At 47.6% G+C, this 25,732-nt stretch overlaps 1 protein-coding gene across 1 annotated transcript in view; it reads left to right on the forward strand.

The window, feature by feature from the left end:
- The window catches only part of LOC121577671 (ephrin type-A receptor 8-like), a 131,141-nt gene that overhangs the window by 49,156 nt on the left and 56,253 nt on the right, over positions 1–25,732 (forward strand). The window contains exon 2 of the mRNA XM_041891442.2: positions 2,188–2,252. Within this exon, the coding sequence (XP_041747376.1) occupies positions 2,188–2,252 (65 nt within the window). The remainder of the gene's footprint in view (positions 1–2,187; positions 2,253–25,732) is intronic.

A 25,732-nucleotide genomic window follows, 5' to 3' on the forward strand; every position in this document is an offset into this window, starting at 1 on the left:
GATAAGTGTGTGAGAAGAGAGGGAGGATGGTAAACAAACACACATACAGAGAAAAAAGAGAGAGAGGAGAGAGAGAGAGAGATGTAGAGAAAGCAAGAGAGAGAGAGAGAGAGAGAGAGAGAGAGAGAGAGAGAGAGAGAGAGAGAGAGAGAGAGAGAGAGAGAGAGAGAGAGAGAGAGAGAGAGAGAGAGAGAGAGATAGCAAGAGAGGGAGGGAGGGAGATAGAGAGTGGTGTACCTATACAGACCATACTGAGGCGGAGGTTTGGGCTCCCAGGGCTCGGAGGGTAAATTGGGTCAAGGTGATATAACTGCTGTGATGCTCTGCTCCAGGATGCTGTGACAATGGCCCCGGCCTCAGGCATCCCACCTCATCTGTAACACAGGTGTGTGTATCTCTGTATGATGACAGCCTCTCCCTCAATGTCAGTAAGTCCAAGGAGCTGATCGTGGACTACAGGAAACAGGGGGAGAGCACGCCCCCATCCACATCGACGGGGCTGTAGTGGAGCGGGTCGAGAGCTTCAAGTTCCTTGGCGTCCACAACACTAAGAACTTAACATGGTCCGCACACACCTGCACAGTCGTGAAGATGGCACAACAGCACCTCTTCCCCCTCAGGAGGCTGCAAAGTGCTACAGAGGGTGGTGCGGACAGCACAGTACGTCACTGGAGCAGAGCTCCCTGCCACTTGGACCTCTATATCAGACACTGTCAGAGGAAGGCCTGAAAAATTGCCAGACTTCAGCCACCCAAGCCATAGACTGTTCACTCTGCTACAGACCGGCAAATGGTACTAGAGAATCGGCTATCGGACTAACAGGCTCCGAGACAGCTTCTACCCCCAAGCCATAACACTACTAAATAGTTAATCAAGTGGTTACCTGGTCTATTCTGCATTGACCCTATCTTGCACTGACTCTATGCACACTCACAAGACTATATATACACTCACTCACACACACTACACTGACACTCTCACACAAACACACACGCACACATACACTACATACACACACACAAACACAACACACACACACACACACATACACACACACACTTTCACACTCATCATATACTGCTACTCTGTTCTTTATTTTACTCTTATTATTATCTATCGTGATGCCTAGTCACTTTACCCTGCCTTCATGTACATACTGTATCTACCTCAAATACCTTGTACCCCTGCACAGTGATATGGTACAGGTATTGGTACTCCCTGTATATAGCTTAATTCATGTGTATTTTACTCATCTTGTGTTACAGCGGTTAGTGTTGGGCCAGTAACTGAAAGGTTTCTAGTTCAAATCCCCGAGCCCACTATGTCAAAAGATGGTCGATCTGCCCTTGAGCAAGGCACTTAACCCTAAAATTGCTCCAGGGTCGCCATCAATAATGGCTGATTCCTGGCCGTGACCCCACTCTCCGAGGGTGTCTCAAGCGGAGTTGGATATGCGAAAAAACACATTTCCAACACACACTCGTACATTTGTACAAGTGTGAAACTAAAATGTAAATGTAAACAGGAAAAATATAAGCATTTTACCTTTTTATAATTTTTTTCTCATTATTTTTAACTGAATCATTGGGACGGGCTCGTAAGTAAGCATTTCATAGTTAAGCCTACACCTGTTGTATTCGGCGCATGTGACAAATAACATTTGATTTGATTTGGTGTCACAGCCCAGTACAGCGTGAGCTGTGTGACATAAAGCATGTGACACAGAGATACAAAACCTTCCCAAACAAACTCACCTACATCTCCACATTTCTCTGGCTCACCTTGGAGCCTGCTTTAACAACCCTTAGTATTATGTGGCTGTCAATAAATGTGGGTAGAGCAAAGGGGATGGCTGGCTATCTGGGCTGGCTTGTGTCTACATGCTGGATGGAGGGCTGAAGCTGGGGTTGGAATGGAGAAGTGTGAGTTTTGGATGGGAGTGTGTGTGTGCTGATCAACTTTATTGATCACCCAGTGAGAAACCTCAGCACTAAGGTGATTAGTAAGCCCAATAGAGTCAGACCCAGCAGCCACACAAGTGCTAGCACAGACACACACACTGCGGCCAATGTTCCTGTAATATTCTGCAGCTGTCCATGCACTCTGTTCATTATAGGGTGGGTGACTGTGAGTACTACACACATTACATTGACGTTTATCCTCACAGATGTTCTTTCTGTTTTGCAGTGAATCTACTAGACACCTCCTCGATATCAGGAGACTGGGGCTGGCAAACATACCCATCACATGGGGTAAGATGTTTTTCTTGTGTGTGCGCGCGTGTGTGTGCGTGTGTGTGCGTGTGTGTGCGTGTGTGCGCATTTGCGCGTGTGGGCATGTTTGCACTTATGATTGTGTGTGTGTGTAATCCATCTGAAGACTGAGGCAGAGATACAGTGGAGTGGTAAAGTGCATTAACTAGAACTTGTTGTTGAAAGTGCCAGTAAAGTCCCCATTATTCTCCCATCAGCTTCCTTTCCCACTATATCATGTCAGTCTGACACATTGTTTGATCTCACAAGATAGCAAAGAGGAGAGGGAAGACGTAGAGGGAGAGAGAAGGACGAGGGGAAAGAAGGGGAGACAAGTGTAAAGCGTTTTGAGACGCAGTGAAAAGTGGGAAGAAATGCAATCCATTTATATTGTTAAGAGGCAGAGGGGAGAGAGAGAAAAGAGAGGAAGGACGAAGGTGGAAAAGAAGAAGAGGGGGAATGGACAAAAGTAGTATATTGTGTGGAGGTAGAAGAAAGAAGAGACCAATAGAACTGAGGGAGGGAGGAGAAAGAGAAGAGAAGTAGAAAGAGGAGAACAAGAGGAGAAGTGGAAGATGGAGGAGAGGAGGTGGAGTAAGGGGATGACAGGGGAGGACAGGGGAGGACAGGAGATGACAGGGAGGACAGAGCTATCCCCTATTTCCTCCTTAGTAAATGTGCATTTTGTAACGGTGGGGGATGATGCATGGGGTATTGAATTAGCCACTCTCAGAGTGATCAGAGCATTGAGCTGTCACTGTCCTGCCACACACACACACACACACACACACACACACACACACACACACACACACACACACACACACACACACACACAGTAACACACATCCATGTGCGTTAGAACTGTCACTTTCCTTTCCACGCTCCTGTCAGAGATGTGACATGCCTCCCTCCCCTGCTGGGACACAATTACCCAATCAACCAATCAGCTCATTGTCTGCTGATGTGATCATTAAGACACAGACATGAATGAATAGGCTCCTCCGGGTGCAGAGTTTGGCAAACACTTTGAGATGTCAGTTTGAAGTTGGCATAAATGTTTGAAGATGACTATCAGACAGATAGGGAGTTCTAATCCGCATCACAGGTGTTATTGAATTCTCATACATTCTTGTAGGTAAAAATGCCATTAATCTAAAAATGTAAGCATTTGGTGGGGGGGGGGGGTCTACTAAGCTAACATATGGAATTGTCTTAAGATGGTCATACCATGGATCATTTAGCTATTTGATTTTGAATTTTAGGACAGTGGTCCTCTGTAGCTCAGCTGGTAGAGCACGGCGCTTGTAACGCCAAGGTAGTGGGTTCAATCCCTGGGACCACCCATACACAAAAAAAAAAAAAAATGTATGCACGCATGACTGTAAGTCGCTTTGGATAAAAGCGTCTGCTAAATGGCATATTATTATTATTATATTATAGGACCCCTGTAGGTATACAGTGCATTGGGAAAGTTCAGACCCGTTGAATTTTTCCACATTTTGTTACGTTACAGCCTTATTCTAAAATGGATTAAATTATTTTTTCCCTCTCATCAATCTACACACAATACCCCATAATGACAAAACAACATTTATTTTTTATTTTTTTACATTTTGCAAATGTATTAAAAATAAAAAACAGAAACAACACATCTACATACACTACCATTCAAAAGTTTGGGGTCACTTAGAAATGTCCTTGTTTTTGAAAGAAAAGCAATTGTTTTGTCCATTAAAATAACATCAAATTGATCAGAAATACAGTGTAGACATTGTTAATGTTGTAAATGGCTATTGTAAGTGGAAACGGCTGATTTGTAATGGAATATCTACATAGGCGTACAGAGGCCCATTATCAGCAACCATCAGTCCTGTGTTCCAATGGCATGTTGTATTTGCTAATCCAAGTTTATCATTTTAAAAGGCTAATTGATCATTAGAAAACCCTTTTGCAATTATGTTAGCACAGCTGAAAACTGTTGTGCTGATTAAAGAAGCAATAAAACTGGCCTTCTTGAGACTAGTTGAGTATCTGGAGCATCAGCAATTGTGGGTTCGATTACAGGCTCAAACTGGCCAGAAACAAATAACTTTCTTCTGAAACTCGTCAGTCTATTCTTGTTCTAAGAAATGAAGGCTATTCCATGCGAGAAAATGCCAAGACACTGAAGATCTCGTGCAACGCTGTGTACTACTCCCTTCACAGAACAGCGCAAACTGGCTCTAACCAGAATAGAAAGAGGAGTGGGAGGCCCCGGTGCACAACTGAGCAAGAGGACAAATACATTAGAGTGTCTGGTTTGAGAAACAGGCGCCTCACAGGTCCTCAACTGGCAGCTTCATTAAAAAGTACCCGCAAAACACCAGTCTCAACGTCAACAGTGAAGAGGCGACTCCGGGATGCTGACCTTCTAGGCAGAGTTGCAAAGAAAAAGCCATATCTCAGACTGCCCATCTTAATCTTTTCTTTTTATTGGCTACAAGCTTGGCACACCTGTATTTGGGGAGTTTCTCCCATTCTTCTCTGCAGATCCTCTCAAGCTCTATCAGGTTGGATGGAGAGCATTGCTGCACAGCTATTTTCAGTTCTGAGGTCCTGAGCGCTCTGGATCAGGTTTCCATCAAGGATCCCTCTGCTATGATACTCGAAATTGAGCTCAGTTGCATCCTGTATCCTTGTATCATCCTTGAGATGTTTCTACAACTTGATTGGAGTCCACCTGTGGTAAATTTAACTGATTGGACATGATTTGGAAAGGCACACACCTGTCTACATAAGGTCCCAGAGTTGACAGTGCATGTCAGAGCAAAAACCAAGCCATGAGGTCGAAGGAATTGTCCGTAGAGCTCAGAGACAGGATTGTGTCGAGGCACAGATCTGGGGAAGGGGTATCAGCATTGAAGGTCCCCAAGAACACAGTGGCCTCCATCATTCTTCAATGAAAGAAGTTTAGAATCACCAAGACTCTCCCTAGAGCTGGCCGCCCGGCCAAACTGAGCAAACGGGAGAGAAAGGCCTTGGTCAGGGAGGTGACCAAAAACCCGATGGTCACCCTGACAGAGCTCCATCTCTGCAGCACTCCACCAAACAGGCCTTTATGGTAGAGTGGCCAGACGGAAGCCACTCCTCAGTAAAAGGCACATGACAGCCCACTTGGAGTTTGCCAAAAGGCCCTTAAAGGACTCTAAGGCGCAGTGGTCTAAGGCACTGCATCGCAGTGCTAGCTGTGCCACTAGAGATCCTGGTTTGAATCCAGGCTCTGTCGTATCCGGCCGCGACCGGGAGACCCATGGGGCGGCGCACAATTGGCCCAGCGTCGTCCAGGGTAGGGGAGGGAATGGCCGGCAGGGATGTAGCTCAGTTGGTAGAGCATGGCATTTGCAACGCCAGGGTTGTGGGTTCGATTCCCACGGGGGGCCAGTATGAAGTAAAAAAATAATAATAATAATAATAATTATGTACTCACTTGTCAAGAACAGAAGAGGACCCAAGAGCGCAAGTTCAAATTCAGAGTTCTTTATTCAAGGTTACAGGCGGGAAGAGGAGTCCCAGGGGTGTCAGGGGTCTTTCAGGGTCCTCCTGTGGGTACCTGTGCTCCGGGGGTCACCAAATGTCCGGGGGTGTCCAGTCCAAGTGCTTAGTGTGTGTGTTCCCCAGTGATGGAGCGGCGTATCGGGCTGAGGGTGGTGAAACGTCTGGGCACGCTCATCTGGTGGTCGGAGACCGGAGGGGCTGAAGATCGGAGAGTAGTCGAGGTCCAGAAGACAGGTTGGGATAGACGGGGCAGTAGAACAAGGAGGCAGTCAAGAAAGGATCGGTATCACAAACAGGGAGTCAGAGCGCAGACAGGCAGGTTACTGGTCCGGGTTTGAAGACGATCTGACAGGGCTTGGCTGAAAAACAGGGCTTGATATACTGGGAGAGGTAGTGGGGAAATGCAGTTCAGCTGGCAGAGTAATTAGAACAGAGTGAGGCAAGGTGAGGATGGTGAGTGGGAAATGCAGTGCAGCTGGCCAGGTAACAAGAGCAGAGCAGGGCAGGTGGAGCTAGTTAGGCTGAGTAGAGAGAGGGAGGTGAGCAGAGTGGAAGATAATTGAATGCAATTAATGTTGCTACCAGGGAGAGAGAGTGCTCATGACAGGACCCCCTCCAAGGGGACGGCCCCAGAAGTCCCAAGAACAACATCATGCCGGGAGGGTGGAGGGGAGCAGGCGGCGGGTCAGAACTCCTCCGAGCGGTCCGAGTGAATCTCCTCATCCTCAGAAGGAGCTGGAGGGTCACGGTCGGGAGACAGGACAGGCACTGAGACAGGAGCAGGGCGGGCCGGACGGCTAGGAACCCCTCTTGGACGGCCCCTACGGATTGCAGGCTGATCAGGATGTAGTCGGTGGAAGTCAGTGATAAGGGTCCGGTCCACTATCCTCCTGGCCGGGATCCAGGTCCTCTCCTCTGGACCATATCCCTCCCAATCAACGAGGTACTGGAGACCCCTACCCCTTCGCCTAGAGCGGAGCAGCCGCCGGACGGTGAAGACAGGACCGCCATCTACGAGGCGCGGAGGAGGTGGCGCCGGAGCTGCAGGGACCAGGGGACTTTCATGGACCGGCTTGACCTTGGAGACGTGGAAGGTGGGGTGGACCCGCATGGAAGCGGGCAACTGAAGTCGGACCGCCGTTGGACTGATGACTTTCTGCACAGGAAAAGGACCAATGAAGCGAGGGGCCAGCTTTTGTGATACAACCCGCAGCGGCAGATCCCGGGCAGACAGCCAGACCTTCTGACCAACCCGGTAAGTAGGTGCTGGGTCCTCCGTCGGGTTGGCACCGACGGCGTAGCTGGTTCCAGACTTCAGGAGCACAGTGCGAGCCTGGGCCCAGAGTGCGCGGCAGCGGCGGGCATACGCAAGAGCAGACGGACAGGTGGCATCCGCCTCCTGGCTGGCAAACAGTGGAGGTTGATACCCGTAGACACACTGAAAGGGGGAGAGCCCGGTGGAGGAACTGGTGAGTGAATTATGGGCATATTCCACCCAGAGCAGGTGTTGAGCCCAGGCCCGGGGATTTTGGGAAGCCACACACCTCAGTGCCTTCTCCAGCTCCTGGTTCATGCGTTCAGTCTGGCCGTTTGACTGCGGGTGGAATCCAGACGATAGGCTGGCGGTGGCCCCAAGGAGATGACAGAACTCCTTCCAAAAGGTTGCTGAGAATTGGGCCCCGGTCTGACACTATATCCTGGGGTAGGCCATGGATACGAAACACATGTTCCAGGACCACCTGGGAGGTCTCTTTAGCAGAGGGTAGTTTGGGAAGGGGGCACGAAGTGGGTCATCTTACTAAAGCGGTCAACAATGGTAAGGATGACTGTGTGTCCGTCAGAGGGCGGAAGGCCCGTAACAAAGTCCAGTGAAACGTGGGACCAGGGCCTCTTGGGTATGAGTAGGGGTTGCAGCAACCCAGCAGGAGGCTGGTTGGGAGTCTTGTTTCGAGTTACAAGTGGGACAAGCTCGGATGAATTCTCGGACATCCCGTCTCATCCCCGCCACCAGAACCGCTGACGGACCAGATGAAGGGTGCGAGTGATGCCGGGATGACAGGCCAGACGGGATTCGTGCCCCCCACTGAATCACAGGTGACCTGAGATTTGCTGGAACAAACAGACGGTTGGGGGCGCTGGTGCTTGGACCTGGCTGGTCCCGAAGAGCCTCCATGACCTGCTTCTCGATCTCCCAGGTGAGGGCCGCCACGACCAAGTGGCTGGGAAGAATGGGAGCTGTCATGGCGGTGGTCTCGTCCTTCTGAAACATCCGGGGAAAGAGCATCAGGTTTGATGTTGCGAGATCCCGGGCGGTAGGAGAGCGTGAAATTGAAGCGCGTAAAGAACAGAGACCACCGCTGTTGACGGGAGTTCAGCCTCCTGGCTGTTTGGATATACTCCAGGTTCTTGTGGTCTGTCCACACTACGAATGGTTCCTTTGACCCCTCTAACCAGTGCCGCCATTCTTCAAGGGGCGAGCTTGACAGCCAACAGCTCGCGGTTCCCAATGTCGTAGTTGCATTCGGCAGGGGTTAGCCGACGGGAGTAGAAGGCACAGGGGTGCATCTTGCCATCCTCAGCTGCTCTTTGAGAAAGCACTGCACCCACTCCCACGTCCGAAGCATCTACCTCCACCACAAACTGCCTTGCTGCATCTGGCATCTGGAGGATGGGAGCAGAAGTGAAACATGTCTTGAGGATATTGAAGGCCTTATCAGCAGCTGATGTCCATTGGTACGGTTGTTTAGTGCTGGTTAGCGCCGTGAGGGGTGCAGCCACTGTGCTATAGTTTCTGATGAATCTCCTATAAAAGTTGGCAAAGCCCAGGAACTGTTGCAACTTCTTCCGAGACTCAGGAACTGGCCAGGAAGTGACAGCCGACACCTTCGTGAGATCCATCTGAATGCTGCCCTCGGTCACCACATACCCCAGGAATGAAACGGTCTTGGCATGGAACTCGCACTTCTCTGCCTTCACGAAAAGAGAGTTCTCCAGCAGGCGGCGCAGGACCAACCGGACGTGGTGCGTGTGTTCTGACAGAGTCTTTGAGAATATTAAAATATCGTCCAAGGTACACAAATACGAACGTATTTAGCATGTCCCTGAGGATATCATTCACTAGGGCTTGAAAAACTGCTGGGGCATTGGTGAGGCCGAAGGGCATGACGAGATATTCATAGTGGCCGGTTGGTGTGTTGAACGCTGTCTTCCATTCGTCTCCTCCCTCATCCGCACCAGATGGTAGGCATTGCGAAGGTCCAGCTTAGTGAATACAGTGGCTCCCCTGCAGCAGTTCGAAGGCAGACGAAAGTAAGGGCAGTGGGTAGCGATTCTTAACCGTGATGTCGTTCAGACCCCGGTAATCTATGCATGGACGAAGAGAACCGTCCTTCTTGCCGACAAAGAAGAATCCCGCTCCTGCGGGGAAGACGACGGTCTAATTATCCCGGAGGCAAGAGAGTCATTAATGTAGTCCTCCATGGCCTTTCTTTCCGGGGCTGACAGTGAATACAGACGACCCTTGGGAGGTGCTGTGCCAGGCAGGAGATCAATCGCGCAGTCATAGGGTCTGTGTGGGGGGTAGAGATGTCGCCTTGGATTTGTTGAACACCTCTTTCAGGCTGTGGTAACAGGCCGGAACATTGGATATGTCGGAGGTAGCGCTAGATCCTTCCCCGGTGAACGGGCAGGGTGGCCCCCTTAAACAGGTCTGGTGACAACTCCTTCCCCACTCACGGACTGTTCCTGTCTCCCCAGTCGATGTGGGGGTTGTGCTGACGGAGCCACGGGTATCCAAGAATGAGTGGTTGGCCAGGTGAGTGTAGGAGGTGAAACTGGATGGACTCCTGGTGGTTTCCGGACAGCAGGATTGTCACAGGGGCGGAGATATGAGTGACAGTGCCAAGATGATGCCCATCCAGGGCTCGTGCAGGAATGGGTGTGTCAGTTGATGATGGTTCACGCCCAGTTGCTGTGCAAGCTCAGGGTCCATGATGTTTGCTTCGGCTCCGGAATCCACAAGGGCGGCCAATGTATGAGTCTTGTCAGAAAGCTGAAGGCGGAGATGAAGCAGGGTCTTTCGGATGGAGGGAGACTGAAGGCTTGTTGAGCTCACCCGGATCTCCCCTACACCTGGTGAGCTGCGGCTTTTGCCGGACAAGTAGCGACACGGTGATTCTCGCCACCACAGTAGAGGCAAAGGTTGGAGCTTAGACGGCGCCGACGCTCCTCGGGAGTCAGAGAGGCACGGCCAATCTCCATGGGCTCAGGCTGATTGAGTTGGCTATGGGACTTGACAGGCAGGGGCTGGACAGAAGCGGTATCGACCCGAGCACGGATGGCAGGTTGACTGAGACGGCCCTTCTCCCTCCTCCGGGTCTGTATACGGCGGTCAATGCGAACGGCAAGGTCAATGGCGGCATCAAGCGTTGAGGGCGGGTCATGGGAAACAAGCTCGCCCTGATATAGTCCGCCAGGCTATGGAGGAAGGCTTGCACCAGTGCCTCTGGGTTAAACGAGCTTTGGCTGGCCAGGGTACGAAAGTCAATGGAGAAGTCTGCCACTGTCCGATTGCCCTGACGGATGGTGAGCAGAGCTTGTGACGCTTCGGCTGTTGGCGAGCCTAGGTCAAAGACCTTTAACATCTCCCTCCTCAAAGGCACTGAAGGAGGCACAGGCTGGGGTTTGCGGTCGAATTCGCCGTTTCCCACAACCGAGCTCGACCGGTGAGATGTGTGATGACATACCCCACCTTGGCTCCCTCTGTTGAGAAAGTCCTGGGCTGTAGTGCAAACTGGATTCGGCAGCTGCTCAAGAATGGTCTTACTTGCTTCTGGTTGCCATCAAAACGTTTCGGGTTCCCAATCCTTGGTTCAGGAGCGTGGGGATCTGGTGGCAGCACTGCCGGGCCTGCAGCATTGGGACCTCCAGCGGAGGGATGAAGGAGTATCGGGTGGTACAGGAACAAAAGGACCAGGGGGGTGCAGGTGGAGTAGCCGGGCTTGAGAGTAGTTGCAGGGCTTGGGCTAGCTGTTGTTGCTGCAGTTGGAACTGTTGTTGCTGCTGGTTGAATAGCTGGAGAAGGGAAGCGATGTCGCCAGCCATCCGATTTATGTCTCCCTCAGAGCGTTCCAGTCGCTGTAGGGCAGTCCTCTCTGGCTCTTCCTCCACCGTGGTCAGGGAGTGCGCTGGGTCCATGATGGTCAGATCGTTCTGTCAAGAACAGAAGAGGACCCAAGAGCGCAAGTTCAAATTCAGAGTTCTTTATTCAAGGTTACAGGCGGGAAGAGGAGTCCCAGGGGTGTCAGGGTCTTTCAGGGTCCTCCTGTGGGTACCTGTGCTCCGGGGGTCACCAAATGTCCGGGGGTGTCCAGTCCAAGTGCTTAGTGTGTGTGTTCCCCAGTGATGGAGCGGCGTATCGGGCTGAGGGTGGTGAAACGTCTGGGCACGCTCATCTGGTGGTCGGAGACCGGAGGGGCTGAAGATCGGAGAGTAGTCGAGGTCCAGAAGACAGGTTGGGATAGGACGGGGCAGTAGAACAAGGAGGCAGTCAAGAAAGGATCGGTATCACAAACAGGAGTCAGAGCGCAGACAGGCAGGTTACTGGTCCGGGTTTGAAGACGATCTGACAGGGCTTGGCTGAAAAACAGGGCTTGATATACTGGGAGAGGTAGTGGGGAAATGCAGTTCAGCTGGCAGAGTAATTAGAACAGAGTGAGGCAAGGTGAGGATGGTGAGTGGGAAATGCAGTGCAGCTGGCCAGGTAACAAGAGCAGAGCAGGGCAGGTGGAGCTAGTTAGGCTGAGTAGAGAGAGGGAGGTGAGCAGAGTGGAAGATAATTGAATGCAATTAATGTTGCTACCAGGGAGAGAGAGTGCTCATGACACTCACTAACTGTAAGTCGCTCTGGATAAGAGCGTCTGCTAAATGGTGTAAATGTAAATGTAAATGAAAACAAGATTCTCTGGTCTGATGAAACCAAGATTGAACTCTTTGGCCTGAATGCCAAGCATCACGTCTGGAGGAAACATGGCGCCATCCCTATGGTGAAGCTGGGTGGTGGCAGCATCATGCTATGGGGATGTTTTTCAGCGGCAGGGACTGGGAGACTAGTAAGGATTGAGGCAAAGATGAACGGAGCAATGTACAGAGATATCCTTGATGAAAACCTGCTCCAGAGCGCTCAGGACCTCAGACACGGGGGCGAAGGTTCACCTTCCAACAGGACAACGACCCTAAGCACACAGCCAAGACAATGGAGGAGTGGCTTCGGGATTTAATGTCTTTGAGTCTTTTAATGTCCTTGAGTCAACCAGCGATTAAATTGCTAAAAATCAGTTTTTGCTTTGTCATTATGGGGTATTGTGTGTAGATTGATGAGGGAAAAAAACGATTTAATCAATTTTAATATAAGGCTGTATGTCACGCGCTAACTCAGGGGACGCTTATATTTTGAGTCAGGGTGTGTATATTCCTTGTTGTGTTTGTTTTATGTTGTAGAATCTAGTATGCATAGATCTATGTTGGCCGGTGTGGTTCCCAATCAGAGGCAGCTGTAGCTCATTGTCTCTGATTGGGGACCATACTTAGGCAGCCTATTGGCACTAGTGGGTTGTGGGATCTTGTTCCAGTTAAGGTATGTTGTGTTGTGCTGCCTTGGACTTCACGTTTCGTTTTGTTTGTTGTTTTGTCGTTGTGTTTAATATTTAATAAACATGTACGCATATCACGCTGCGCCTTGGTCTGACCCATTCATGAACGAACGTGACACTGTAACGTAACAAAATGTGGAAAAAGTCAAGGGGTCTAAATACTTTCCGAATGAACTGTATTTAACCCCTTTTTTCTGTTGGCACAAAACTACCTCCATACTTTCATTCATTTGTTTAAACTGGTATCGGGTTACCTTCAGACAAGTCCTGTGGGGCTTGTGGGGGTCGTAGATCAAAACGAAGAACACCATCATGTTAGTGAGAGTCTCATCTTGCCGTTGCGTGGTCATATTAGCCAAACCGTTCTGACGACACAGTCAATTTTGTGAAAAGACCGATCTTCAGGATATCTCATGGTCTGACAAACACAGCTGTAGCTCGGCCACCTTCCACCGCAGATTCGGAAGGCCGACATAGGCACATGTGGTGGATTGAGACGCAGCCCATGCAAAATGCAAAAAACAGATATCTCTAGCTTAAACTGAGGGATTTTTAAGGGGATTTATAAATGATGTTACTTAGACTCTTTTGCCCTTAAAAGCTATTCAGTTTTATAAGGCTCTTAGTCAGGGCCATAGCAGTGGTTAGCAGAGGCCTCTCTACCACACTTATGGAAACACTTATCTGCGCTCAAGACTTTAGAAAAGGTCTGGGTAATACAACAATTGGAGGTTTAATCAAAATGTACCGGATAATTTGCAGTGATAGATTTGACTGATGTGAGGATTTATGTTGGTATTCCTCTCTTGGTATTCCATGAATTCTTGTGTTTTGCTAGCGTCAGCTCCGAGGATCGTGTGTTCAATCCCAGTCATTATTTTTTTACCCTATCCCAAACCCTTAACTTAACTAATAACTAATGAATGCCTAAACTTAACCAGCCACGAGGCGCCGGCGACAGCAGCAGAGCATCCCAGGGTGCAGCCGCAGCAGGAGGAGCAACCCAGGGTGTCCAAAACACCTAGAAATGTGATGTTTGGAGCAACTTCGAAATTTGACATTTGGAGAAACGTGGACAAAAGTCGGAATCTAAAGTCAAATTGGTGAAACCATGAGATCTTGTTGCGGTGAGTTGCTGAGCTCTGGTAGCAGTGCCCTTGTGGAGGAAAGGCTCTCCCCCATGGGGTCTGTGATAAACGGGTGTCATGACAGTTTTTGTCAAGAGAAGCAGACTGATAGGCCCCTACACGCGCACACACACACACACACACACACACACACACACACACACACACACACACACACACACACACACACACACACACACACACACACACACACACACACACAGGCTCACATACAAACAACACTCTGGTCATTTTGCCACTCTGACAGTTTGCTGTGTATGAAATGTGCCACCCCAGCAACACCAGATTTCCATAATGTAATTATTTACGCTTTAGAAACCCTCTGATGAAGAGAGAGAAAGACATATGGACAGAGAGTGCCCAGCAAACCAAAATCCGTTCTGTGAAGGTTCCCAGAACATTCGTTAGTTAGCGGCAAATATTCTCATAACGCAAAAACTGTCCAGTCGTGGTGATGATTATAGAATGTTTATATAAAATATAAATCTGATGTTACAAGAACGTTCCTAGAACACATTTAATTTGTTCTTTAAAGATTCCCAGAATGTTTCATTAGGTTGTGGGAACAGTCTGGTGAGAACATTGTGGGTATATCACAAAATATATGTTGTGCGGATGATTCTACAATATTTATTTTAGGGTGCAAAAAAACATTCACCTTGTATTACAAGAACGTCCTAGAACACATTTCGTCTGTTCTTTAAAGGTTCGCAGAATGTTTCATTAGGTTGTGGGAACCTAGCATGTAAAACATTGTGGGTAAATGACAAGAGATACAAACACTTTTGGGGAATGTTCTGTGGTTGTTGATACAGTGAATGTTAGGAGAACATTCTAAGGAAACGTAATCAATTTTTTGTATATAAATACAGTGGCTTGCGAAAGTATTCACCCCCCTTGGCATTTTTCCTATTTTGTTGCCTTACAACCTGGAATTAAAATGGATTTTTTGGGGGTTTGTATCATTTGATTTACACAACATGCCTACCACTTTGAATATGCAAAATATTTTTTAATGTGAAACAAACAAGAAACAAGACAAAAAAACAGAAAACTTGAGCGTGCATAACTATTCACCCCCCAAAGTCAATACTTTGTAGAGCCACCTATTGCAGCAATTACTCTTGGGGTATGTCTCTATAAGCTTGGCAAATCTAGCCACTGGGATTTTTGCCCATTCTTCAAGGCAAAACTGCTCCAGCTCCTTCAAGTTGGATTGGTTCCGCTGGTGTACAACAATCTTTAAGTCTTACCACAGATTCTCAATTGGATTGAGGTCTGGGCTTTGACTAGGCCATTCCAAGACATTTAAATGTTTCCCCTTAAACCACTCGAGTGTTGCTTTAGCAGTATGCTTAGGGTCATTGTCCTGCTGGAAGGTGAATCTCCGTCCCAGTCTCAAATCTCTGGAAGATTGAAACAGGTATCCCTCAAGAATTTCCCTGTATTTAGCGCAATCCATCATTCCTTCAATTCTGACCAGTTTCCCAGTCCCTGCCGATGAAAAACATCCCCACAGCATGATGCTTGGATGGTGTTCTTGGGGTGATGAGAGGTGTTGGGTTTGCGCCAGACATAGCATTTTCCTTGATGGCCAAAAAGCTCAATGTTAGTCTCATCTGACCAGAGTACCTTCTTCCATATGTTTGGGGAGTCTCCCACATGCCTTTTGGTGAACACCAAACAGTAAATCACATTGTATGATATTTAAGTAATGAATTTGCATTTTATTGCATGACATAAGTATTTGATACATCAGAAAAGCAGAACTTAATATTTGGTACAGAAACCTTTGTTTGCAATTACAGAGAGCATACGTTTCCTGTAGGGCTTGACCAGGTTTGCACACACTGCAGCAGGGATTTTGGCCCACTCCTCCATACAGACCTTCTCCAGATCCTTCAGGTTTCGGGGCTGTCGCTGGGCAATACGGACTTTCAGCTCCCTCCAAAGATTTTCTATTGGGTTCAGGTCTGGAGACTGGCTAGGCCACTCCAGGACCTTGAGATGCTTCTTACGGAGCCACTCCTTAGTTGCCCTGGCTGTGTGTTTCGGGTCATTGTCACGCAGGAAGACCCAGCCACGACCCATCTTCAATGCTCTTACTGAGGGAAGGAGGTTGTTGGCCAAGATCTTGCGATACATGGCCCCATCCATCCTCCCCTCAATACAGTGCAGTCGTCCTGTCCCCTTTGCAGAAAAGCATCCCCAAAGAATGATGTTTCCACCTCCATGCTTCACGGTTGGGATGGTGTTCTTGGGGTTGCAAAGAAAGCTATATTTTTGTCTCATCAGACCACATGACCTTCTCCCATTCCTCCTCTGGATCATCCAGATGGTCATTGGCAAACTTCAGACGGGCCTGGACATGCGCTGGCTTGAGCAGGGTGACCTTGCGTGCGCTGCAGGATTTACTAATGGTTTTCTTTGAGACTGTGGTCCCAGCTCTCTTCAGGTCATTGACCAGGTCCTGCCGTGTAGTTCTGGGCTGATCCCTCACCTTCCTCATGATCATTGATGCCCCACGAGGTGAGATCTTGCATGGAGCCCCAGACCGAGGGTGATTGACCGTCATCTTGAACTTCTTCCATTTTCTAATAATTGCGCCAACAGTTGTTGCCTTCTCACCAAGCTGCTTGCCTATTGTCCTGCCCCCATCCCAGCCTTGTGCAGGTCTACAATTTTATCCCTGATGTCCTTACACAGCTCTCTGGTCTTGGCCATTGTGGAAAGGTTGGTGTCTGTTTGATTGAGTGTGTGGACAGGTGTCTTTTATACAGGTAACGAGTTCAAACAGGTGCAGTTAATGCAGGTAATGAGTGGAGAACAGGAGGGCTTCTTAAAGAAAAACTAACAGGTCTGTGAGAGACGGAATTCTTACTGGTTGGTAGGTGATCAAATACTTATGTCATGCAATAAAATGAAAATGAATTACTTAAAAATCATACAATGTGATTTTCTGAATTTTAGTTTTAGATTCCGTCTCTCACAGTTGAAGTGTACCTATGATAAAAAATGACAGATCTCTACATGCTTTGTAAGTAGGAAAACCTGCAAAATCGGCAGTGTATCAAATACTTGTTCTCCCCACTGTATACTGAGATCATGTGACAGATCATGTGACACTTAGATTGCACACAGGTAGACTTTATTTAACTAATTATGTGACTTCTGAAGGTAATTGGTTGCACCAGATCTTATTTAGCGGCTTCATAGCAAAAGGGGTGAATAAATATGCACACACCACTTTTCCGTTATTAATTTTTTAAGAATTGTTTGAAACATTGTCTTTTTTTCATTTCACTTCACCAATTTGGACTATTTTGTGTATGTCCATTACATGAAATCCAAATAAAAATTGTAATGCAACAAAATAGGAAAAACGCCAAGGGGGATGAATACCTTTGCAAGGCACTCTAAATAGATTTGATCAAAAATATTCTTTGAATGTTTTGGGGGTGTTGTCATCCTAATTTTAGATAAAACCCTAACTAAAACTTAATGGGAGTCTCAGCTCGGTGAGGTGTGAGGAGATAGAGAGTAGGTAACCCACAGGGAAAGGAGTAACAGCAGCAATAGGACTGGGCTTGTGGTAGATGGATTAGTCTGTGTTTGTGTGTGTGTGTGTGTACGTGTGTGTGTGTAATTACTGGGGTTGTTGTATGGATTAAAATAGTCTCCCTGCTGCTCATCAAGTGTGAAATCCTGCACAGACCTGGAGAGAGAGAGAGAAAGAGAGAGAGAGAGAGAGAGAGAGAGAGAGAGAGAGAGAGAGAGAGAGAGAGAGAGAGAGAGAGAGAGAGAGAGAGAGAGAGAGAGAGAGAGATCATACCGATGTGTTTGTGAGCATCAGCTAGAGATGAAGGGAAGGAAAGAGGGAGAGATGGAGGAAGAGGGGATGGAGAAGACGTTTAGTTATCTTGTGAATGTTCCAAAGCTTATGGCTGTCTGTGTGTCTAGGAAATATAGCGTAGTAAATGTATAGAACAGGCAAAGTGTGAACACTGTCTTACACTTCTGCAGAGAGAGGAAGGTAATGGTTGATGTTCAGTATAGGTTGCATACCTGTAGAAAGAGGATAGCCATAGATATTCTCAGAATGGAGATATCAAGTAAATGGTAAAGACTGGGCATATCTACTGACAAGAGAGAGGTGTTCAAATAGATTTTTATCAGGACTGACCGATGGGACATATATAATAGACTGCTGATTAGCCCTGTGAGTGTGTGTGTGTGTATGACAGATTACGAGGTCTTTATTAGCACCCCTAGCTCTCCCCCCAGTCTGCGGCTCGTTTATATGACACGACGGAGCACGTCTCCCCATCAGGGGGCCTCCTTCCATCCAATTTAGTCAGGCAGCACTGAGGATGCCCGTGGGCAGCCCCATGAGCCCCAGAGAGCTGGAAAACTCACTCTCTCACACACACAAACACACACACACGCACACATAGATGTCAGGAGCCATCAGACAGAGTAGGAAGACTTCATTATCCTGCCGTCCGCTCCTTGTTGGCCATGACAGGTTCATCCACCAGCAGCCCCGAGATGCGATCGATACCGCTGACAGGACCATGTTTGTGTGTCTGTGTGTGTGTGTGTGTTTGTTTCTGTGTGTGAAGAGGAGGGGTGAAAAATGCTCACATTAGAAACCATGATTTGGACGAGATAATGATGAAACCAAGTGTCAAAAACCCACCCCCTGTCATTATCATCACACACACTATCATTATCTCGCTGTCAGACACACATACACACACACACAAACATGCACACACACACACACGCACACACACACAGAACCCCGCAAGGGTTTTAAGCAGGTGCAGTTGTCACCCATAACGGTGTGTGATTGATGGGACAGTACAAATGGACCCTGCCGGAAAAACAGCTCTGTGTACTACATGGAGAAGTACACAGCATTGTACGAGATCTTCAGTTTCTTGGCAAAATCTCACATGGAATATTCTTCTTTTCTCAGAACAAGAATAGACTGACTGTCACGCTCGTCGGGAACAGAGGACCAATGCGCAGCGTTATTTGCGAACATATTTATTAAATAATGATCACACGAACAAAACAACAAAACTATAATGTGACGTCCCTGGTTACATACACAAACCAACACGGAACAAGATCCCACAAAGTCTGTGGAAAAACAGACTGTTTAAATATGGTTCCCAATCAGAGACAACCAGCAACAGCTGACACTCGTTGCTTCTGATTGAGAACAACTCTGGCCAACATAGAAACACAATAACTAGAACACCCTAGAAACACAAAACTAGAACAACACAAAGAACACTCACACCCTGGCTCAACATACAAGCGTCCCCAGAGCCAGGGCGTGACAGTACCCCCCCCCCAAAGGCGCGGACTCCGACCGCGCCAACAGAACACCACAGGGGAGGGACCGGGTGGGCACTCCGCCTTGGCGGCGGATCCGGCTCCGGGCATGATCCCCACTCCCTCTCTAACCCCCCACAGTACCCCTGGTCCGGTCTGGCCCTGCTGGCCGGTGCTGGACTGACCACTGGTGGAGCGGATTGCTCTCGCTCCGGCGTGAAGCAGCTGACCCACGCCGAACCAGGCACCGGTGGAACAGGCACGGGCTGTGCCGGACTGACGACGCACACCACTGGCTTGGTGTGGGGAGCAGGAACGGGCCGAGCCGGGCTGACGAAACGCACCACTGACTTGATGCGTGGAGCAGGAGCGGGCCGGACCGGGCTGACGAAGCGCACCACTGACTTGGTGCGGGGAGCAGGAACGGGCCGGACCGGGCTGACGAAGCGCACCACTGACTTGGTGCGGGGAGCAGGAATGGGCCGAGCCGGTTGACGAAACGCACCACTGACTTGGTGCGGGGAGCAGGAATGGGCCGAGCCGGTTGACGGAGCGCACCACTGACTTGGTGCGGGGAGCAGGAACGGGCCGAGCCGGTTGACGAGCGCACCACTGACTTGGTGCGGGAGCAGGAACGGGCCGGACCGGGCTGACGAAGCGCACCACTGACTTGGTGCGGGGAGCATGAATGGGCCGGACTGGGCTGGCGAAGCGCACCACAGGCTCGATGCGCGGAGCAGGAACAGGCCGAGCCGGGCTGACGAAGCGCACCACAGGCTCGATGCGGGGAGCAGGAACAGGCCGGACTGGGCTGGCGACGCGCACCACAGGCTCGATGCGAGGGACAGGAACAGGCCGGACCGTACTGGGGACACACACCACTGGCCCTACGCGGGGATCAGGAACGGGCCGGACCGGACTGGTAACACACCCCAGTACCTCTCGCCGTGCCTCTACACTTTCCTTCCCCTTTGTGACCAGTGGCCCCCTTAACCTGGCGGCCTCCTCTGCCAACCCGCTGGACCGCTCTATCGCAGCCTCCTGCTGCCCCGTCGTCCACAGCGTGAGCCCCCCCCTAAAAAAATTCTGGGTGTCTCTCCTCCCCGTGGACCAGGCCTCCATATCTCTCGCCAGACTCTCACCCCACTGCTCCAAAGTCCAACCTCTCTGCTCTTCACTTGGCTTGGCCCAGTCGAGACTCTTACTCCACTGCTCCAAAGTCCAACCCTTCTGCTCTTCACTTGGCTTGGCCCAGTCGAGGTTGCAAAGGCGATCCGCTAGAGATTCCCCTGGCGATGGCTCCTTGACACGCTGCTTGGTCCAGTTTTGGTGGGATCTTCTGTCACGCTCGTCGGGAACAGAGGACCAATGCGCAGCGTTATTTGCGAACATATTTATTAAATAATGATCACACGAACAAAAAAACAAAACTATAACGTGACGTCCCTGGTTACATACACAAACCAACACGGAACAAGATCCCACAAAGTCTGTGGAAAAACAGACTGTTTAAATATGGTTCCCAATCAGAGACAACCAGCAACAGCTGACACTCGTTGCCTCAGATTGAGAACCACTCTGGCCAACATAGAAACACAATAACTAGAACACCCTAGAAACACAAAACTAGAACAACACAAAGAACACTCACACCCTGGCTCAACATACAAGTGTCCCCAGAGCCAGGGCGTGACACTGACGAGTTTCAGAAGAAAGTTATTTGTTTCTGGCCATTTTGAGCCTGTAATCGAACCCACAATTGCTGATGCTCCAGATACTCAACTAGTTTTAAGAAGGCCAGTTTTATTGCTTCTTTAATTAGCACAACAGTTTTCAGCTGTGCTAACATAATTGCAAAAGGGTTTTCTAATGATCAATTAGCCTTTTAAAATGATAAACTTGGATTAGCAAACACAACGTGCCATTGGAAAACAGGACTGATGGATGCTGATAATGGGCCTCTGTATGACTATGTAGATATTCCATTAAAAATCAGCCGTTTCCAGCTACAATAGCCATTAACAATACAATGTCTACACTGTATTTCTGATCAATTTGATGTTATTTTAATGGACAAAAAAATTGCTTTTCTTTCGAAAACAAGGACATTTCTAAGTGACCCCAAACTTTTGAACGGTGGTGTATATATCTATACATATACATACACACACTACCGGTCAAAAGTTGTAGAACACCTACTCATTTAAGGGTTTTTCTTTATTTTTACTATTTTCTACATTGTAGAATAATAGTGAAGACATCAAAACTATGAAATAACAAATATGGAATCATGTAGCAACCAAAAAAGTGTTGAACAAATTAAAACGTGAGATTCTTCAAATAGCCACCCTTGGCCTTGGTGACAGCTTTGCACACTCTTGGCATTCTCTCAACAAGCTTCATGAGGTAGTCACCAGGAATGCATTTCATTAACAGGTGTGCCTTCTTAAAAGTGAATTTGTGGAATGTCTTTCCTTCTTAATACGTTTGAGCCAATCAGTTGTGTTGTGAAGATAGCCCTATTTGGTAAAAGACCAAGTCCATATTATGGCAAGAACAGCTCAAATAAGCAAAGAGAAACAACAGTCCATCATTACTTTAAGACATGAAGGTCAGTCAATCCGGAAAACTTCAAGAACTTTGAAAGTTTCTTCATCAAGTGCAGTCGCAAAAACCATCAAGCGCTATGATGAAACTGGCTCATGAGGACCGCCACAGGAATGGAAGACCTAGAGTTACCTCTGCTGCAGAGGATAAGTTCATTAGAGTTACCAGCCTCAGAAATTGCAGCTGAAATAAATAATAAGAAGAGACTTGCCTGGGCCAAGAAACACGAGCAATGGACATTAGACCGGTGGAAATGTGTCCTTTGGTCTGGAGTCCAAATTTGAGATTTTTGGTTCCAACCGCTGTGTCTTTGTGAGATGTGGTGTGGGTGAACGGATGATCTCTGCATGTGTATTTCCCACCGTAAAGCATGGAGGAGGAGATGTTATGGTGTGGGGGTGCTTTGCTGGTGACACTGGCTGTGAATTATTTAGAATTCAAGGTACACTTAACCAGCATGTCTACCACAGCATTCTGCAGCGATACGCCATCCCATCTGGTTTGGGCTTAGTGGGACTATAATTTGTTTTTCAACAGGACAACACACCTACAGTCTGTGTAAGGGCTATTGAAGAGGAGTGGTGGGGTGCTGCATCAGATGACCTGGCCTCAACAAACCCCCGACCTCAACCAAATTGAGATGGTTTGGGATGAGTCGGACCGCAGAGTGAAGGAAAAGCAGCCAACAAGTGCTCAGAAAATGTGGGAACTCCTTCAAGACTGTTGGAAAAGCATTCCAGGTGAAGCTGGTTGAGAGAATGCCAAGAGTGTGCAAAGCTGTCATCAATGCAAAGGGTGGCTATTTGAAGAATCTTAAATCTCAAATAAATTTTGATTTGTTTTACACTTTTTTGGTTACTACATGATTCCATATTTGTTATTTCATAGTTTTGATGTCTTCACTATTATTCTACAATGTACAAAATAGTAAAAATGAAGAAAAACCCTTGAATGAGTAGGTGTTCTAAAACTTTTGACTGGTAGTGTACAGTCGTGGTCAAACGTTTTGAGAATGACACAAGTATTAGTCTTCACAAAGTTCGCTGCTTCAGTGTTATGAGATATTTTTGTCAGATGTTACTATGGTATACTGAAATATAATTTCAAATATTCCATAAGTGTCAAAGGCTTTTATTGACAATTACATTAAGGTTATGCAAATAGTCAATATTTGCTGTGTTGACCCTTCTTTTTCAAGACATCTGCAATCCGCCCTGGCATGCTGTCAATTAACTTCTGGGCCACATCCTGACTGATGGCAGCCCATTCTTGCATAATCAATGCTTGGAGTTTGTGGGTTTTTGTTTGTCCACCCGCCACTTGAGGTTCGACCACAAGTTCTCAATGGGATTAAGGTCTGGGGAGTTTCCTGGCCATGGACCCAAAATGTCGATGTTTTGTTCCCCGAGCCACTTAGTTATCACTTTTGCCTTATGGCAAGGTGCTCCATCATGCTGGAAAAGGCATTGGTCATCACCAAACTGTTCTTGGATGGTTGGGAGAAGTTGCTCTCGGAGGATGTGTTGGTACCATTCATTATTCATGGCTGTGTTCTTAGGCACAATTGTGAGTGAGCCCACTCCCTTGGCTGAGAAGCAACCCCACACATGAATGGTCTCAGGATGCTTTACTGTTGGCATGACACAGGACTGATGGTGGCGCTCACCTTGTCTTCTCCGGACAAGCTTTTTTCCGGATGCCCCAAACAATCGTAAAGGGGATTCATCAGAGAAAATGACTTTACCCCAGTCCTCAGCAGTCCAATCCCTGTACCTTTTGCAGAATATCAGTCTGTCCCTGATGTTTTTCCTGGAGAGAAGTGGCTTCTTTGCTGCCCTTCTTGACACCAGGCCATCCTCCAAAAGTCTTCACCTCACTATGCGTGCAGATGCACTCACAGCTGCCTGCTGCCATTCCTGAGCAAGCTCTGCACTGGTGGTGCCCCGATCCCGCAGCTGAATCAACTTTAGGAAACGGTCCTGGCGCTTGCTGGACTTTCTTGGGCACCCTGACGCCTTCTTCACAACAATTGAACCTCTCTCCTTTAAGTTCTTGATGATCCGATAAATGGTTGATTTATGTGCAATCTTACTAGCAGCAATATCCTTGCCTGTGAAGCCCTTTTTGTGCAAAGCAATGATGACGGCATGTGTTTCCTTGCAGGTAACCATGGTTAGCAGAGGAAGAACAATGATTTCAAGCACCACCCTCCTTTTAAAGCTTCCAGTCTGTTATTCTAACTCAATCAGCATGACAGAGTGATCTCTAGCCTTGTCCTCGTCATCACTCTCACCTGTGTTAACGAGAGAATCACTGATGGCAGCTGGTCCTTTTGTGGCAGGGCTGAAATGTAGTGGATTTTTTTGGGGGGATTAAGTTCATTTTCATGGAAAGTGGGACTTTGCAATTAATTGCAATTCATCTGATCACTCTTCATGACATTCTGGAGTATATGCAAATTGCCATCATCAAAACTGAGGCAGCAGACTTTGTGAACATTAGTATTTGTGTCATTCTCAAAACTTTTGACCACGACTGTATATGTACATCTTTTTAAAATAGATGTTCCTTTATTATTTTCCACTAACCCTACCACCCCTCCCCTAATTGGAGTAAACTAATGAACAACAACACTTAGGCTTCTACTTCCAGCTTATACATACCATATACATTTAACGGAAACAATCTATTTGACAATAGTTATCTTTTGTGTGTTTTTACTCCTATCCTTGCGCTACCCTCATCCCCTCCCATCTATTTCTGAAGACCATCCAGTTTGATTTCTATTTGTCACCCAGTAGTGCTATCTGCAAAGTTAACTCAAGGTAAATGTTGCAATTCTTCAGCCATTCCTGGACCTGCGACCAAAAACAAGCTATATATGGACAGTAACAAAACAAATGATCTAATGAGTCTGTCAATTTGCAGCAAAATATTTCCACCAACATTAGCAGGACTTTTACTTCAGTTTTTTACATTTTAGTCATTTAGCAGACGCTCTTATCCAGAGCGACTTACAGTTAGTGAGTGCATACATTTTCATACTAGACCCCAAGCTACATGCTCTACCAACTGAGCTACACGGGGCCACGTATAGACGCTATCACCACCACTGCAAATCCCACAGCACAGCATGCCCTAGTCCCAGTCATTTTACTCTGCCACTTTCTTTCTCTTTCTCGCTACCTCTCTCTTCTCTCACTATTTCTCTCTCTATCAGTATGTCTGTCTCTCTCTGTCTTTCTATCCTTCTCTCTCTTTTTCTCTTTCTCTGTTCAAACTGACTCAAAGGGTTCCTCCATGCCACACACTAATCTGAAATTAAATCTCTCTAAGAGCAGAGAGTATTTTTCTCTGTGGTTTCTTTCCTCTATTATGGAACGTATGTGTTTCTGCATGCTGTGGGAGCTTTGATGGGACTGAGCAGGATTGTGTTAGGGGTGGTCTTTGGGTGACATTGGTACTAAATCTGAATACACTGTTGTTTTTATGGTAACTTACTGGCAGCCAGTTACCTGCATGTTAAAAAAAGGTATAGTATGTTTATGTTACCGTAAATTCCAAAGAAACTTTAGTTTAACAGTACATTACTGTAAACTTTCTTTGGAATTTGTTTATTTCGAATTTATGGTAACATACTACATATACCTTTTTTATAGTAACTTACAGGTAACTAACTGGCTGCCAATAAGTTACCTTAAAAACAACAGGATTATTTTACAGTGTACTCCTGCCTCATCCACAACGAGGGTAGCTCAGTTGGTAGAGCATGGCATTTGCAATGCCAGGGTTGTGGGTTTGATTCCCACGGGGGGGCGGTATGAAAAATGTATGCACTCACTAACTGTAAGTCGCTCTAGATAAGAGCGTCTGCTAAATGACTAAAATGTAATTGATGTTATAGACAGCCTGAAATTGTTGTGTGATACTTATTCACTCTCTTTCTGACAGTGTATGTAGGTGCTCAATGTCCTTCTGACAATCTGTTGTTATTCACTCCCGCTTTCTGTTAACCTGTGTAGACATTCTCTTTGTCCATGGCACTCTATTCAGTTCCTGTAATCAGTATCTCTCACTCTGTGTAGGTATTCACTCTCTCTGACTGTGTAGATGATCAGTTTCTTTATGGTAGGCTAGGTACTCACTCTTTCTGACAATCTGTGTAGGTATTCTCTCTCTCTCTCTCTATTAT

Source organism: Coregonus clupeaformis, chromosome 12 (assembly GCF_020615455.1).
Source record: "Coregonus clupeaformis isolate EN_2021a chromosome 12, ASM2061545v1, whole genome shotgun sequence".
Taxonomy (NCBI): domain Eukaryota; kingdom Metazoa; phylum Chordata; class Actinopteri; order Salmoniformes; family Salmonidae; genus Coregonus; species Coregonus clupeaformis.